At 35.0% G+C, this 16,034-nt stretch overlaps 1 protein-coding gene across 5 annotated transcripts in view; it reads right to left on the reverse strand.

Moving 5' to 3' along the window:
• EPS15 (epidermal growth factor receptor pathway substrate 15) overlaps positions 1-16,034 on the reverse strand; it is a 147,198-nt gene that overhangs the window by 86,662 nt on the left and 44,502 nt on the right. For 4 of the 5 annotated variants that reach the window (XM_057710566.1, XM_057710563.1, XM_057710565.1 and 1 more), the window contains exons 3-8: positions 13,141-13,230; positions 12,193-12,240; positions 9,193-9,288; positions 6,657-6,722; positions 5,408-5,533; positions 3,455-3,514 (exon numbers count right to left, since the gene is read on the reverse strand). In XM_057710566.1, coding sequence (XP_057566549.1) covers positions 3,455-3,514; positions 5,408-5,533; positions 6,657-6,722; positions 9,193-9,288; positions 12,193-12,240; positions 13,141-13,230 — 486 coding nt within the window. Of the gene's footprint in view, positions 1-3,454; positions 3,515-5,407; positions 5,534-6,656; positions 6,723-9,192; positions 9,289-10,739; positions 10,846-12,192; positions 12,241-13,140; positions 13,231-16,034 lie in introns of those variants that run through there. The other variant, XM_057710564.1, reaches the window with a different exon arrangement.

Consider the following 16,034-nt stretch of genomic DNA (forward strand, 5'->3'; position numbering starts at 1 on the left):
GGGAACTAGATCCTGCATCCATGATGCAACTAAGAGTTCGCATGCCACAACTAAGAAATCATCATGCCACAACTAAGAGTCCACATGCTGCAACTAAGCCCACATGCTGCAATGAAGATCCCACGTGCTGTAACTAGGACCCAGTGCAGCCAAAATAATAAACAATTAAAAAAAAAAAAAGAAAATTACAGGTGAATATCACTGATGAATACAGACATAAAAATCCTCAACAAAATACTACTAAACCAAATGCAACAAAACATTAAAAGGATCATATATCATGATGAAATGGGATTTATCCCAGCGATGCAAGGATTTTTCAATATACACAAATCAGTCAGTGTGATACACCATTAACAAATGGAAGAATAAAAACCATCTGATCAGCTCAACAGATGCTAAAATAGCTTTTGACAAAATTCAACATCCATTTATGATGAAAACTCTCCAGAAAGTGGGCATAGCAGGAAGCTACCTCAACATAATAAAGTCCATATATGACAAATTCACAGGTAACATCACACTCAACACTGAAAAGCTGAAAGCATTTCCTCTAAGATCAGGAATAAGACAAGGATGTCCACTCTCACCACATTTATTTAACATAGTTTTGGAAGTCCTAGCCACAGCAATCAGAAAAGAAAAAGAAATAAAAAGAATTCAGATTGGAAAAGAAGTAGTAAAATTGTCACTGTTTGCCAATGACATGATATTATACATAGAAAACTCCTAAAGACAATACCAGGAAACTAGTAGAGCTCATCAATGAATTTGGTAAAGGTGGAGGATACAAACTTAATACTCAGGGATTTCTATACACTAACAATAAAAGGTCAGAAAGAGAAATTAAGGAAACAGTTCCATTTACCATTGTATCAAAAAGAATAAAATACCTAGGAATAAACCTACCTAAAGAGGCAAAAAACCTGTAATCTGAAAACCATAGGTGGCTGATGAAAGATATCGAAAATGACACAAACAAATGGAAAGATATACCATGTTCTTGGATTGGAAGAATCAATATTGTTAAAATGACTATACTACCGAAGGCAAACTACAGATTCAATGCAATCCCTATCAAATCACCAATGGCACTTTTCACAAAACCGGAACAAAAAATTTTTTAATTTGTATGGAAATACAAAAGACGCTGAATAGCCAAAGCAATCTTGAGAAAGAAAAACAGAGCTGGCAGAATCAGGCTCCCTGACTTCAGACTATACCACAAAGCTACAGTAATCAAAAACAGTATGGTACTGGCACACAAATAAAAATATAGATAATGGAACAGGGTAGAAAGCCCAGAAATAAACCCATGCACATATGGTCAGTTAATTTATGACACAGGAGGCAAGAATATGCAATAGAGAAAAGACAGCCTCTTCAACAAGTGGTGCTGGGAAAACTGAACACCTACAAATAAAAGAATGAAATTAGAACATTCTCTAACACCATGCACAAAAATAAACTCAAAATGGATTAAAGAACTAAATGTAAGACCTGAAACCATAAAACAACTAGGGGAAACATAGGCAGAACACTCTTTGACACAAATCACAGCAATGTTAAAAACCCTTTATAAAAAGCTAATACTATATAGAGTTTACCAGTCTTTCAAAGTGCATCAACAGCCAAACCTCTTCAATACAGCACCTTTCCCCCAAGACGTCCCACAAACATTGACTCAATCCTTGATACAAAGCTGGGATAACATGTGCCACCGCTGTGAGGGGGTATCCCCTGCCATTCCCCAACCATCACCCATATTAAAATTTAAATGACTAGAGACCTATGACCATCAACTCAAGCCACTTTAAGTTTCTATTTCTGCTATATTTTTTCAAATGTGATAAAATGTGTTCTGCCTATTTCATTTTGTTCTTAGGATATAAATAGAATAAAATTTATGAAAGGGCAAAAAAAGAAAAGTAAGGACAAAGAGAAATTGAAGTGTGTCAATAAAATGAGTAAAATGGAATTACAGAAGTCTAATATCTTCTGAACAGAAATGCTGACATATCCAGGAAACATATGTAAAAACAGTTGCAACCTTGGCAACAAAGAAAACCTTAATAAAATTCTAAAGATCACATTCTCCAGCAATAATCTAATCAAGCTGAAAGTACATATAAAGGTAACAAAAGGCAAACAACTACTCTGAAACTAAAAAGCATATTCCTAAACAGATGACCAAAGAAAATTTAAAAATTATCTAAAAAGGAGTGAAAAGGATAATATTTTGTACCAATATCTATGGAATCCAGCTAAATCTATATTTAGAGGAAAATTCGTCCTTTAAATGTTTTCAATATTAAAGATGATAAAAAATAAAGGGACTTGGTACTCATCTTCAGAAATTTTTTAAAAAGTAAATCAAAATGAACTAGAAAGAAGGAATTAATGGTACAAATCAACTGGTTTGCAAGGCAAAAATAGAGACACAGATGTAGAGAACAAACATATGGACACTAAGTGGGGAAAGCGGGGAGTGTTGGGGGGGAATGAATTGGGAGATTAGGATACCAAATTGTACACTCTAAATATATGCAGTTTATTGTATGATAACTGTATCTCAATAAAAGTTCTTTAAAAAAAAAAGATAAAAGTGGAAAAGAATAAAATAGAAAGTCAAAACATAATAGAAAAGGTAAACAAATCCAAAAGACAGCTCTTTTAAAAGATCAATAGGCTAGATAAAATCCAATTAAACAAAGAACGAGAAGAGGCAAAAATATATAATATTTGGAAAGAGAAAGGAACCCAACCATAAACCCAGAAGAGATTAAAGAATAGTGCATATCTGTGGCAAGTTTGAAAGTCAAAGAAATGGACAATTTCTTAGGAAAATAAAGAGAGAAAATTTGAAAAGACTAATTTCCAAATAAGAGATTAAAGAGGGGATTACAGATTTACCATTCATGAGTTCACAGCAGAGTTTTATCTAACCTTTAAGGAAGCCATGAAAACAACTCTATAAAGAATTAACTATCCAACTACTAAGGATAACGTCTTCAGATAAGATGTCAAAACTTCCTCTGCCTTCATAAATGAAGTGAAACTATTGTGTTATTCATGTTTTCCATTAACGAAATATATGTGAAAATTTGGGGATATATTTGAAGTAAAGTCATTCCATAGCAGAAGTAGGTACTGAGATGCTTGATCAAGTTGGCATTCAAAAGATTATATTCAGCACCTTCAGAGTGCATTATCCAAAGCATGTATTGTTACGTACCTTAAAGTCAAATAAAATGAAGATGGCAAAAACATTCATTCTTCATTATCCATTTGTTTAATAATATTTATTGACTACCTATACATTCTAGGTAAAAAGAGTCATACCATCAATTTTAAGAGAAATATAGTTTCCCTCTAAAGATAAACATAAAGGGGAAATTTTCACTTGAGAAAACCATTAAGATGTTCTAGATTTCAAAAGCATTAGGTTACTTACAACTGCAAACTCATCTCTGTCAAGCATTCCGTCATGGTCAATATCACTCAACTCCCAAACCTTAAAAAGAGAAGAAATGGGAAAGATTAACATTCTTTCATTTCATGTGCTAATTTTACACATCAAATACATAAATGGAGGAAAAAGTTTTGCCTAAACACTATAACATCTATTTCTCGGAGAAATTTCAATTATGCTGACCATTGTATTACATCACTATTGTATGCTATATTAACATTACTATTAAAACAAGTAATTCTTAATACCAAGTATTTTTAAACAGAAATTCCTTTGCAAGTTTTTAAAGAAAATATTTTGTTCCTCTCAAGTAAGAAAACAATTATGTAACACAGTGCTTTAAACAACTATAACGCTTTTTCAAAAACATCACCTCAGTTAATTCACACAACTCCATGTGGTACTATAAAACCTGTTTTAGACGTGAGACTACAGGACTTATCTAGGATCATGCAACTATTATTAAGTAACAGAATCAGTTTTCAATGTGAAGATTTCTAACCAAGTCCATATTGTTCTCCCTATATAATACAGAATCTCTAATCATCTGAAATAAACATCCAATGAACACTGTATTATTAATCATTAGCCAACTAATATCCAGAGCATACAAAGAAAAAATAAAATCTAAAAGGCCCTGGTATATTTGGTCTAAATTTAGAGTAGATTCCATAGCTTTAGACCAGCTATAAACTATGTTAAATCCTTGAAATGAAGGTATTTAAGTTATCCAACAAAATTTTACTTGGGGCAGGAAGATAAGGTATACTGGTAAGAGGGAAGAGTGAAAATAAGCAAGTGCCTGGTCACTGAATGCCTTGGAGTTTAGACTTTATCCTAAATGCAAAGGGAAGCTACCTAAGAGGGTAACTTTTGAGTAAAAAAAAAAAAAAGATTTTATGTATAGTTTAGAAATCTCACACAGATCACACAGTAGAATAATAATAAGTGGAAAACAATATTAGAAAATTGCTTTTAAATTAATATTTATTGAGCACCTAAACTATACAACACTGATCCAGCAGTACTGGTGTTGTGGTGGCAAGTCGTTATCATCATGATCATGGCAGCTGGAATTCAGAGAGTATGTCCCAAGCACTATGCTAGGTACTTCACATACATTATTACCTTTAATTTGTATAACCCTATAAACTGGGAACCATGCTAATTTTAAAGATCAGAAAACTGAGACATGGTTTTCTAATGATTTGCCCAAGGTCACACAGTTAAGAAAAATGGTGTAGCCAGGATTTGACCCTATGTAGTTTGACTAAGCAAGGAATTAAAGAAAGGGCTAGAGGTTTAATGAGAGTAGACAAGGTTTGAAATATAAAGAGGGATATTGAGAAATCACTATGGAAACAGCACAAGAGTGGCTGCAGTACGGAAAGCCCAGTTGAAGTTGGTGATCATGAAATTATGATGATACCAGTCTTATTAGACTTTACTTAGCTTCATGCAAGGGTGGATTTTCACCAGCCAGTACAGAGATCAGAAAACATGGCAAAGGAAAGAAATCTAGAAAGACAAGAAGCTCTCTTTAGAGAGCAGAATTTATGATTTCAGAGATGAAACTATTCCTTTAGCCAGCCCCCATGATACAGCCATGGAGTAGATGGCAGATGTAGAAAACCGACAGTCTCTGGAAATTACATCAAGGAATTGGGAGGTCAGAGCATACAGCTCAAAGAATAAAGGGCCTACCTAAGAGGATTATATATAGCTAATTTCAAACACTCATATTTTGGAGGGAATAACCAAAGAAAGGAAGAAATTGGCAATAATTTTATATATTAAGTGAGAACACAAAAAATTCTATAATACCACAATTTCAAAATAAGATCTCTGTATTTTTTCTAACACTGAGCTACAAGTGTTCCTGGTAGATACAAAATTAAAACACAAAAAAGTTACATTCAGAATTTAATATCTTACTCTTCCAAGAATATCCACAGGTAATTTAGAGTTGAGCAACACTGGTTTCACTTTATCACCAGACAGGAATCCATTCACTGGGCTTAAACTATCAAAAATTGCATCATATTTGGCCTTATCTTCAGACTACAATATAAAAAAAAAATCAAGTTAAATAATGGTGAAAGGAATTTAACTGCAGTTATAAAAATCAAGTCCTCAAAAGACTAGACAACATTTAAAAACTATCATTCAAAAAACATTTTTCACTTTCATCAAAACATAATAAATAATAATTTAAAAGTTACTCCATTGCTTTTGTAGCTAGAACATTATCTTTGCCTTTCTACCTTTAGGTTAAAATCAAAAGATTTCAAAGATCGAAGGGCTTTGAGAGAAGCATCTAGTTCAACCCTCTCAAACAGACCCAAAGCAAAACAGAAATTTTTATAAGAAAACACAGCTAGTTAGTGACATTCTATGACTTTCAAAGCATGGTATTTAGTTACATTTCAAACTCAAAGAAATTAAAAAGAAAAAAGAAATCATTACCATAGAAATAAACATCAAGTTTCCCCCATTTTTCCCAAAGCAAGATTTCTTTTTCTTATCAATAACAAGGTATTTCCTAAAATCCCAGAAAGTCGTTTGTATAACATAAAAACTATTGTTCATGATTTGCCAAGTCAAGGCCAGATTCTTACACTTTTTAAAATTAATAGCACTCAAGTATACACAGGCATATAAACCAAAATGGGTTTCTGACAAAACTGTACACATTTATCACAGGTTAATTAATCTGCTGTATCCTATCTTTAAATTACAATTTTTAAAATTTGATAAGACAGCTATAATCATTTTGGTGCCTCCAAATAACTATAATGCAAAACACCCATTTTAGAAAAAGATTTCATAAAGAACTGTTGTAGAACCATAAAGAGAATATCTAGTTAAACAGAACTTTTCAAACAAGAAATAATATCAGTGGGGTCAACTACTTATTCATTAAACATTTTAGTTAATACAAGATTATGACATCATTATCTTTAGTTTACACTATAAAAGAAATGAGATTAAGCCAATACTAACTGTCACAAAATGACTGACAGAGCTGTAACATCCCTCAAGCAATTTCTAGTACCAATATTTCCTCCACAGTAAAAAATGAAAGTCTAATGCAGACTGCAATATATTTTCGAAGTACCAGGAGAGGATTATGTAGGTAGTAAGCAAAGTGGGGTAAAAGAGAATAGTTACAAAGTTTACTTACTTTTACAGCCCATGGGAGCTCAGCTGCAGAAGTTCCACTGATTAGCAAAGGACTACTGGTATCATGCTAAAAAGGAAAATATAGCACACTAAGGGCTGAAATCCTCACATCGATAAACAATAAAGAGAAAATAATCTTTGGATTTAAATATACTTAGACAAGGGACTTCCTAGGTGACGCAGTGGTTAAGAATCTGCCTGCCAGTGCAGGGGACACGGGTTCCATCTCTACTCCAGGAAGATCCCACATGTCTCAGAGCAACTAAGCCTGTGTGCCACAACTATTAAGCCTGTGCTCTAGAGCCTTTAAGCCACTATTGAGGCTGTGTGCTGCAACTACTGAAGCCCACATGCCTAGAGCCTGTGCTCCACAAACAAGAGAAGCCCCCGCAATGAGGAGCCCACACACCACAATGAAGAGTAGCCCCTGCTCGCTGCAACTAGAGAAAGCCCGTGTGCAGCATGGAAGATTCAACACAGCCAATAAACAAATCAATCAATAAAAAAAATTTATATATAAAAAAAGAAATCAACTACTAAATCATGCTAAAACATGGAGGAACCTCAAAAAATATATATATATACTTAGACAAAATGTTGGATTTCAATGCACAAAGGACACTAATTTACATTAACTCTATTAGACCTTCATCTAAGTACAAATGAAACAAAAATTGAGTTAGCTGAGTTAGTTGTGTAAATGACTGTGAAGCACTAACTAAAACATGTTAAGCCTTACAGAAAAAATCCTATTACAACTGAAATCAAGATAAAGATACCTAAATGTAACAAAAATATTTATGGCCCTGTTAACTGATGACTTTTCCCTCACACTATTTAAGGAAAGCAGACTGGGACAAGAACTCAACTTACGATTTCTAAGTTACAAGTACCTGAACTTATCAACAGCTTGTCCAAATTATTATGTTTATTTGCTTATAGAGACAGATGAATACATTGAAAATTTTTTATAATACTATAGTTAGGCAACAAATTCCTAAATTAACTCCCTGACTCCACAACTAAACTTAGAGAAGTACAGAAATTCTCAAAACTGAAGCTAAATTCGCAATACTCAGATCAAACACTTTTAAAATACTGAATTTAAAAACAAGAAGAAGAGCCATGAAACTTCTAAAAAAGCAGTAGGATGGGGAGGACTAGCCCTATCAGATATAAATTACCAAATATGATAATCAAAACAATGTGAGAAGACTATATGGATAAACATATCAATGGGTATGAATGGAAAAACCCAGAAAAAAACAAAATACATATGAGAATTCAGCACGACTGAGGTGCCATTTTAAATCAGTATGGAAAAGACTGATTATTCAATAAACTGTATTAAATCTAAAAGGTAGCCATCTTGAAGAAACATAAATTTGAATCCATACTCATACCTTACATCAGAACTGATGTAAATGTGAACAAAGAAACCACTAAAAAACTTAAATCCTAATCATTCATTTACATTAAAAACAATGACTTCCTGGACTTCCCTGGTGGCGCAGTAGTTAAGAATCCGCCTGCCAATGCAGGAGACACAGATTCAATCCCTGGGCCAGGAGGATCCCACATGCCATGGAGCAACTGAGCCTGTGTGCCACAACTACTGAGCCTGTGCTCTAGAGCCCATGAGCCACCACTACTGAGCCCACACGCCACAACTACTGAAGCCTGAGCTCCTAGAACCACTGCTCTACAACAAGAAAGGCCACCACAATGAGAAGCCCACGCACCACAATGAAGAGTAGCCCCCACTCGCAGCAACTAGAGAAAGCCCGTGAGTAGCAACGAAGACTCAAAGCAGCCAAAAAAAAAAAAAAAAGCACACCAAAAAACAATGACTTCTTTATGGAAAATAATCATCTCAAAAGGCAAATGGCAAACTGGGAAAAAATATTTGCAACTCATATACACAAAGAACTGTTTCCTAATATATAAAGAGCCTCTAGAATTCAATAATAATTAAAAAAAAAAAAGACCAACCAAAGAAAAATGGGTAAGGGCTATGAACAGAAATTTCACATAAAGGCAATATAAATGGCTCATAAGCAAGAGAAAAACTACTCAACATCCCTCCATAAAACCAAAAGGACAAATTAAAACTACATTTACATTCCATTTGTCACCTATCAAATTGACAAGGACCAAAAGTTTGACAACAGTATGACAGAAAAGTACATTCAACCAAGCAAGGAAATACTATCTAGCAAAAAAAAAAAAAACAATGCGGAAGCTTTTATGTAAAGATCTCTGAAACACGTTAAGTTATTTAAAAAGGTATAGAATCAGGTGTATAGTATACTATACACTGTATACTGAGGATATAGGTATTTATATGTCTTTCTACACATATATAATAACTGGAAGATATATAAGAAACTAATAACAGCAGTAGCCATAGGAAAGAAAATCAGGTAGCTGAGTGATAGGGGTTGAGGGAAAATTTTTTTTAATATAGTAAATTTTAATTTTCAAATCATGTGGTATCATTTCTTAAAATACAATGTAAATTTAAAAGCATTTCTTACAAATCTTGGTGGAGGAACAGCCAGGTTCAAACTACTCAGTGAAACCTCCAATCCATTCTGGGCACATGCCACAAGCCGCAAAGCAACAAAGAATTCCTGAGAAAGAAAAGTATGAATGTTAAGAGCATTATCTATCTATCCATTCATCCATCCATCGATCTATTTACACACATACCTTTAATCTGAAAATATAAAATAATTCACAACTACTCCAAGATTTTTATGTCTCAGTGAATGTAACAGCACATTTGCTTGAAAACACTTGCTCTAAAATCAAGAAGAAATCTATGTACATAGCTGTTCCTAATATTATAAATAACAAAAAAAAATAAATGGGAAAATAATTAAACTGATATACACAGATATTGGAAATTAATCATGTTTCAAATAATATTTAATGATGTTAAATAATTTTTATCATTTGTGAGAAAAAGAATCTTGAAAAAGTTTAGAAGAAAATAACACCTAGAAGAAAATAAATAAAAGGTTATCAAAAGTCATCTCTGGCTTTAAGATTATAAATTTTGACAACAGACCAATCACTCAAGTGATTCCGTCATTGTTATTCCAGAAAAGCCACAAAGAATAACTATGCAACATCTAAAATAATTATAAAACTGCTTGACTTCAAAATACTTGTAAATCTCTCCCAAAGGTCCTTGGGTTTTTGGCATCTGAAGTCCAAAATTTAATTAGTAAGTGGAAAGACACTGAAGCAACTTGTTTTCAGCTGTTCTGAGTTAAAATCAGGTCTGAGACGGCATAACAAAAGCCTTTACTCCAGTTATGATTACTTGCAAGTCGTCAATACTCTAGTACAGTTGCTGATGCAATTAACCCTTTACAGCTTTTCTCAAATCTCTGTTCTCACCTACAACCTTCTTACTCAATTCTTAACGTATTCCTAGAAACTTGCAGGTTGTCTGCTTATTCAATACCTTGCCTTCACTAATAAACTTCTTGAAAAAAATGCTATTTCAAGATCTCCCATTCTCTTTCATTCACCACAAAAACATCTATGCAATCTGACTTCCAACTCCCACCATGAGCTAGAGAAACGACTACCTATGTCACAAATAAACTCCTAGCTACCAAATACAATAGACTCTAAAATAAAAAAAACAAAACACCTTAAAAAAGTCTCATCCTACTTGTTCTTTTGGCAGCCTGGACAGTATGATCCTCCCTGAAGCTCTCCTCTACCATCATAGCTTCATAAAACTCTCCAAGTTCTCCTCTGACCTTTCAAGTATCTTTTGTTAGGATCAGTGTCTCCTCCCACCCTTTAAACGATGAACTTTAAACAACACTTTTTCTCTTCTCATTCTACATGAGATTCAATTACTCTTAGGTAATCAGGTCCACTCCCATAGTATGGACTGGTCTCTGAAATGAAATAGTACTGCATTGAATTCTAGTTCTGCTACTGGTTGTGAGGCCTTGGGCAAGTTTAAAAAAAAAACTCTTTAAAGAGAGGGCTAATATCTACCTTACAATGTAGTATAAGGAACAAAATTAAAACCACACTATAGGAAGAAAGCACTTACTATCATTTTTCACACACAGAAACTCAGTAAGTATTGGTTTATTTTCTTAATTTCATAGGTTAATTCAAAAATCTATTCCTCCAATGCAAACATCAAAGTTTAACTGCAGATCCACAAATGCAGCCACCTGGATATGACAAAGACAATTCAAACTAAACATGCAAAAAGTCTAGGAACAGCAGTGAAGAATTTATTTTACTGTAAGTTCATGAAGATAGGGACCACCTCCCATCACGTTCACTTCTGTATTTCCAAAGCGTGGTTCAAAACAGGTACTCAACAAATATTTGCTGACTGAGTACAGAGCACCCTGGATGTCCATATGAATTTAGTTTTCCAATGTCTCCAATGTACCAAATTGGCCCTTCTGCCCAGGGCATCCAATGGGGACCACAATCTAGCCTTGGAATCTTAAATAAGAGACTGGATATTCTGACCCCCTCATCTAATTTTTCCCATCCCTTTTCTGAGTCAGCTTCAGCTATCCCCATAGGGGGAATTAGCTTTGAGTAGTAGTGCTCAGCCACGTATCAGCATATAGCAAGCTCTGAATTTAATCCTGTAGAACTCTGAAATCCTTTCCCAACAAGGACTTTAAAGTTCTCTGATGGTATCCAACACCCAAAACCACTTTCCCATATTTCTCTAAGGTTTACTTCTGGCTTGTGAAGCATTTTTTGGTTTATACGTCAAAGATAAGACCTAGACCAGAATACACTGTACTCAGGTTTGATTAGCCAAGAGCTTCCCTTCAAATCTACAAGGCAACACCATCTTAACACATAAATAATAAAATTCACTTTTATTTATAACCCTGCACTCATAAGAAACTTAAATAAGATACAAAGAACAAAGTCTCCATGAATAACTAAGAAAAATAAACCCCATGTTATTGTTTGAATGTGTCCCCCAAAATCCATATACTGAAATCCAATCTCCCCAAAATAATGGTAGAGCCATTAGGAGGTAAAGCCTCTGTGAAGTGCTTAAACCATCAGGATGGGGCCCTCATGAATGGGATTAGTGCCTTACAAAAGAGGGTTCAGAGAAATCACTAGCACATCCTGCCATGTAAGGACAAAGAAGAAGTCTGCAACCTAGAGGAAAGCTCTCACTAGAACCATGCTGGCACCCTATCTCAGATTTCCAGCCTCCAGTACCGTGAGTAATAAATTTCTGCTGTTTACAAGCCAACCAGTTTGTGGTATCTTGTTATAGCAGCCCAAACAGACTACGACACTCCATAACTAATGTCACCAAACTAACACTGACCTTTGGGAACTAGGTATTTTAATGTCTACTAATTGGCAATATTCTCATTGTTATAACACTTGCCCTTGCAAAACCCTAATTTTGGTAAAAACCAATTTTTAGTTTAAAAATACAAAAAACTGCTGGCAATTTTTTATTCTGAATCACTCAAAAAATTTTCATGTCAACCTCTGAGTCTTACTTGTTTGTTCAGGATACCTTTGCCATCTGTGTCAGCTAAATCCCAGATCTGAAATTTAGAAAAAAAAGTATCAATCTATATTTTAACAAAAATCATCTTAAATTAAATCTCTGCCATTTACAACCTCATGCTCTTTGGTAGTCAGTTTAAGAACCATAGAATTAAAAGTGAAAAGAAATCTTAAAGATCACTTAGTGCAACTCTACACAAAGATACTAAGGTCCAGTGAGGTTAAGTGACTTACTCAAGAACATCCAAGGCATCAAGGAAAGAACTGAAGGCCAGGTTCTAACTTCCAGTCCAATGATTTTTTTATTAACCCATGTTCTAACTCCAAGTCCAATACTCTTTCTACTAGAACATGTCACCTTGATTTTAGATCCTTATTAAGATGATACTCTTTCTTATGGGTAAGCTGAAATAGTTAATGTTTATTTGTGAATAATTAAATTATGAATAATGATTATTTTTCAGGGTTTGAATACATATCAATATCATATACAAGGATTTGTAAGGTGATCAAGCCAAGAGAGGGACTTTTTACAAAGTCTTTCTGCTCTTTCCTAAATGTCTCATCCCCTACTCTATTTACCACATATTAAAAACAACTGTTAGAGACAGTTCTAATAGAGGAAGTAGGGAAAGAGCCAATTCTGAGTGGGTGGCAAGGTTCCCAGTCTGCCCTGTTTCTCCCCACAACACTCAAATGTACTATTACTTCCTCATTTCATCCTACTAAAAAGTAATTTGTTTTCTAAAAATCTGAAAAACACCTTATTTTTCAAGAGGGTAAATCACTACACCAGAAATTCCCTCCATTGCATTACTGTAACTGCTTCCATGACTCAGCTCTAACTTCTAAGTTTCTTGATGGTATCCTTCTGAATTTGCATCTAATTTATCTACAATAAATATTCATTATATATTGTTACAATGAACAAATACTACCTTTCCAAGTATCAGGTCTGGAAGTCCTGATTTTTTCAGGAACACCGCAGCATCAGAAGCCAATACTCTTCCAGTATTGCCCGTATCAACCTGAAAAAATTCAAACCATAAGCTGACAACAAACATAACGACAAAATTACGATCATCTACTTGCATTCCTCCCTGTAATTTGGGAACTGACTTTTTCAAAAAGGGAACAGGAATCCTCTGACTAACAAAGGCCATGAAATATTGGAAACCCATATAAGAAGAGTATCATCTAGACACCACTGTCAACCTACAGAGTGTTGTTTATCATGCCCATTACACAAATGATAAAAACTGAAGCTCAGGGAATTCCCTGGCAGTCCAGTGGCTAGGACTTGGCATTTTCACTACCAGGGCCCAGGTTCAAATCGCTGGTAGGGAAACTAAGAGCCCGCAAGTCTCACAGTGCGGCCAAATTAAAAACAAAAAACAAAAAAAACCCCAACAAATAAACAAACAAAACAAACCCTAAAGCTCAGAGGAAGTAGAACAAATTAGTGGAGTCATAACATTAACACATAACTTCTGATTCCAAGCCTTCTATAGTTGCTATTTAAATTTCAATAAACTTAAATGGCAATAGAGGAAAAGGGCAATAGTTCCTGTAGAGGTCTTCTGATAAATGGGAATAGCTGCACAGTTATCTGTTCTTTTCAAATATCTTTAAATAAATAATTAACTTCTGCTTCTATACTTATTTTTTTTATAATTTTATTTATTTATTATTTTGGGGGGGTACACCAAGTTCAATCATCTGTTTTTATACACATATCCCCGTATTCCTTCCCTTCCTTGACTCCCCCCCCATCGAGTCCCCCCCACCCTCCCCGCCCCAGTCCTCCAAGGCATCTTCCATCCTCGAGTTGGACTCCCTTTGTTATACAACAACTTCCCACTGACTATCTATTTTACAGTTGGTAGTATACACATGTCTGTGCTACTCTCTCGCTTCGTCTCAGCTTCCCCTTCACCCCCCGCCCCCCCCATACCTCGAGTTCTCCAGTCCATTCTCTGTATCTGCATCCTCGTTCTTGTCACTGAGTTCATCAGTACCATTTTTTGATTCCGTATATGTGAGTTAGCATACAATATGTCTTTCTCTTTCTGACTTACTTCACTCTGTATGACAGACTCTAGGTCTATCCACCTCATGACATATAGCTCCATCTCATCCCTTTTTATAGCTGAGTAATATTCCATTGTATATATATGCCACATCTTCTGTATCCATTCATTTGTTGATGGGCATTTCGGTTGCTTCCATGTCCTGGCTATTATAAATAGTGCTGCAATAAACATTATGCTACACGTTTCTTTTGGGATTATGGTTTTCTTTGGGTATATGCCCAGTAGTGGGATGACTGGATGATATGGTAGTTCTATTTGTAGTTTTTTAAGGAACCTCCAAATTGTTTTCCATAGTGGCTGTACCAACTTACATTCCCACCAACAGTGCAGGAGAGTTCCCTTTTCTCCACACCCTCTCCAACATATGTGGTTTCCAGATTTTGTGATGATGGCCATTCTGACTGGTGTGAGGTGATACCTCATTGTGGCTTTGACTTGCATTTCTCTAATGATTAGTGAGGTTGAGCATCTTTTCATGTGTTTGTTGGCCAACTGTATGTCTTCTTTGGAGAAATGTCTATTTAGGTCTTCTGCCCATTTGTGGATTGGGTTATTTGCTTTTTTGGTATTAAGCTTCATGAGCTGCTTGTATATTTTGGAGGTTAATCCTTTGTCCGTTGTTTCACAGGCAACTATTTTTTCCCATTCTGAGGGTTGTCTTTTAGTCTTGTTTATGGTTTCTTTCACTGTGCAAAAGCTTTTAAGTTTCATGAGGTCCCATTTGTTTATTCTTGATTTTATTTCCATGATTCTAGGAGGTGGGTCCAAAAGGATCTTGCTTTGATGGATGTCATAGAGTGTTCTGCCTATGTTTTCCTCTAGGAGTTTTATAGTGTCTGGCCTTACATGTAGGTCTTTAATCCATTTGGAGTTTATTTTTGTGTATGGTGTTAGGAAGTGTTCTAATTTCATTCTTTTACATGTTGCTGTCCAATGTTCCCAGCACCACTTATTGAAGAGGCTGTCTTTTTTCCACTGTATATTCGTGCCTCCTTTGTCAAAGATAAGGTGCCCATATGTGTTTGGGCTTACCTCTGAGTTCTCTATTCTATTCCATTGATCTTCCTTTCTATTTTTGTGCCAGTACCATACTGTCTTGATCACTATGGCCTTGTAGTATAGTTTGAAGTCAGGAAGCCTGATTCCACCAACTCCATTTTTCCTTCTCAAGATGGCTTTGGCTATTCGGGGTCTTTTGCGTTTCCATACAAATCATAAGAGTTCTTGCTCTAGTTCTGTGAAAAATGCCATTGGTAATTTGATCGGGATCGCATTGAATCTGTAAATGGCTTTGGGTAGTACAGTCATTTTCACGATGTTGATTCTTCCAATCTAGGAACATGGTATGTCCCTCCATCTGTTTGTGTCGTCTTTGATTTCTTTCATCAATGTCTTAAAGTTTTCTGCATACAGATCTTTTGCCTCCTTAGGCAGGTTTATTCCTAGGTATTTTATTCTTTTTGTTGCAATAGTGAATGGGAGAGTTTCCTTACTTTCTCTTTCTGCTCTTCCGTTGTTAGTGTATAGGAATGCAAGAGATTTCTGTGCATTAATTTTGTATCCTGCTACTTGACTAAACTCATCAATTAGTGCTAGCAGTTTTCTGGTACACTCTTTAGGGTTTTCTATATATAATATCATGTCATCTGCAAAGAGTGACAATTTTACTTCTTCTTTTCCAATTTGGATTCCTTTTATTTCTTTTTCTTCTCTAATTGCTGTGGCTAAAACTTCCAAAA

The sequence above is a fragment of the Hippopotamus amphibius genome, chromosome 1 (assembly GCF_030028045.1).
Source record: "Hippopotamus amphibius kiboko isolate mHipAmp2 chromosome 1, mHipAmp2.hap2, whole genome shotgun sequence".
Lineage (NCBI taxonomy): Eukaryota > Metazoa > Chordata > Mammalia > Artiodactyla > Hippopotamidae > Hippopotamus > Hippopotamus amphibius.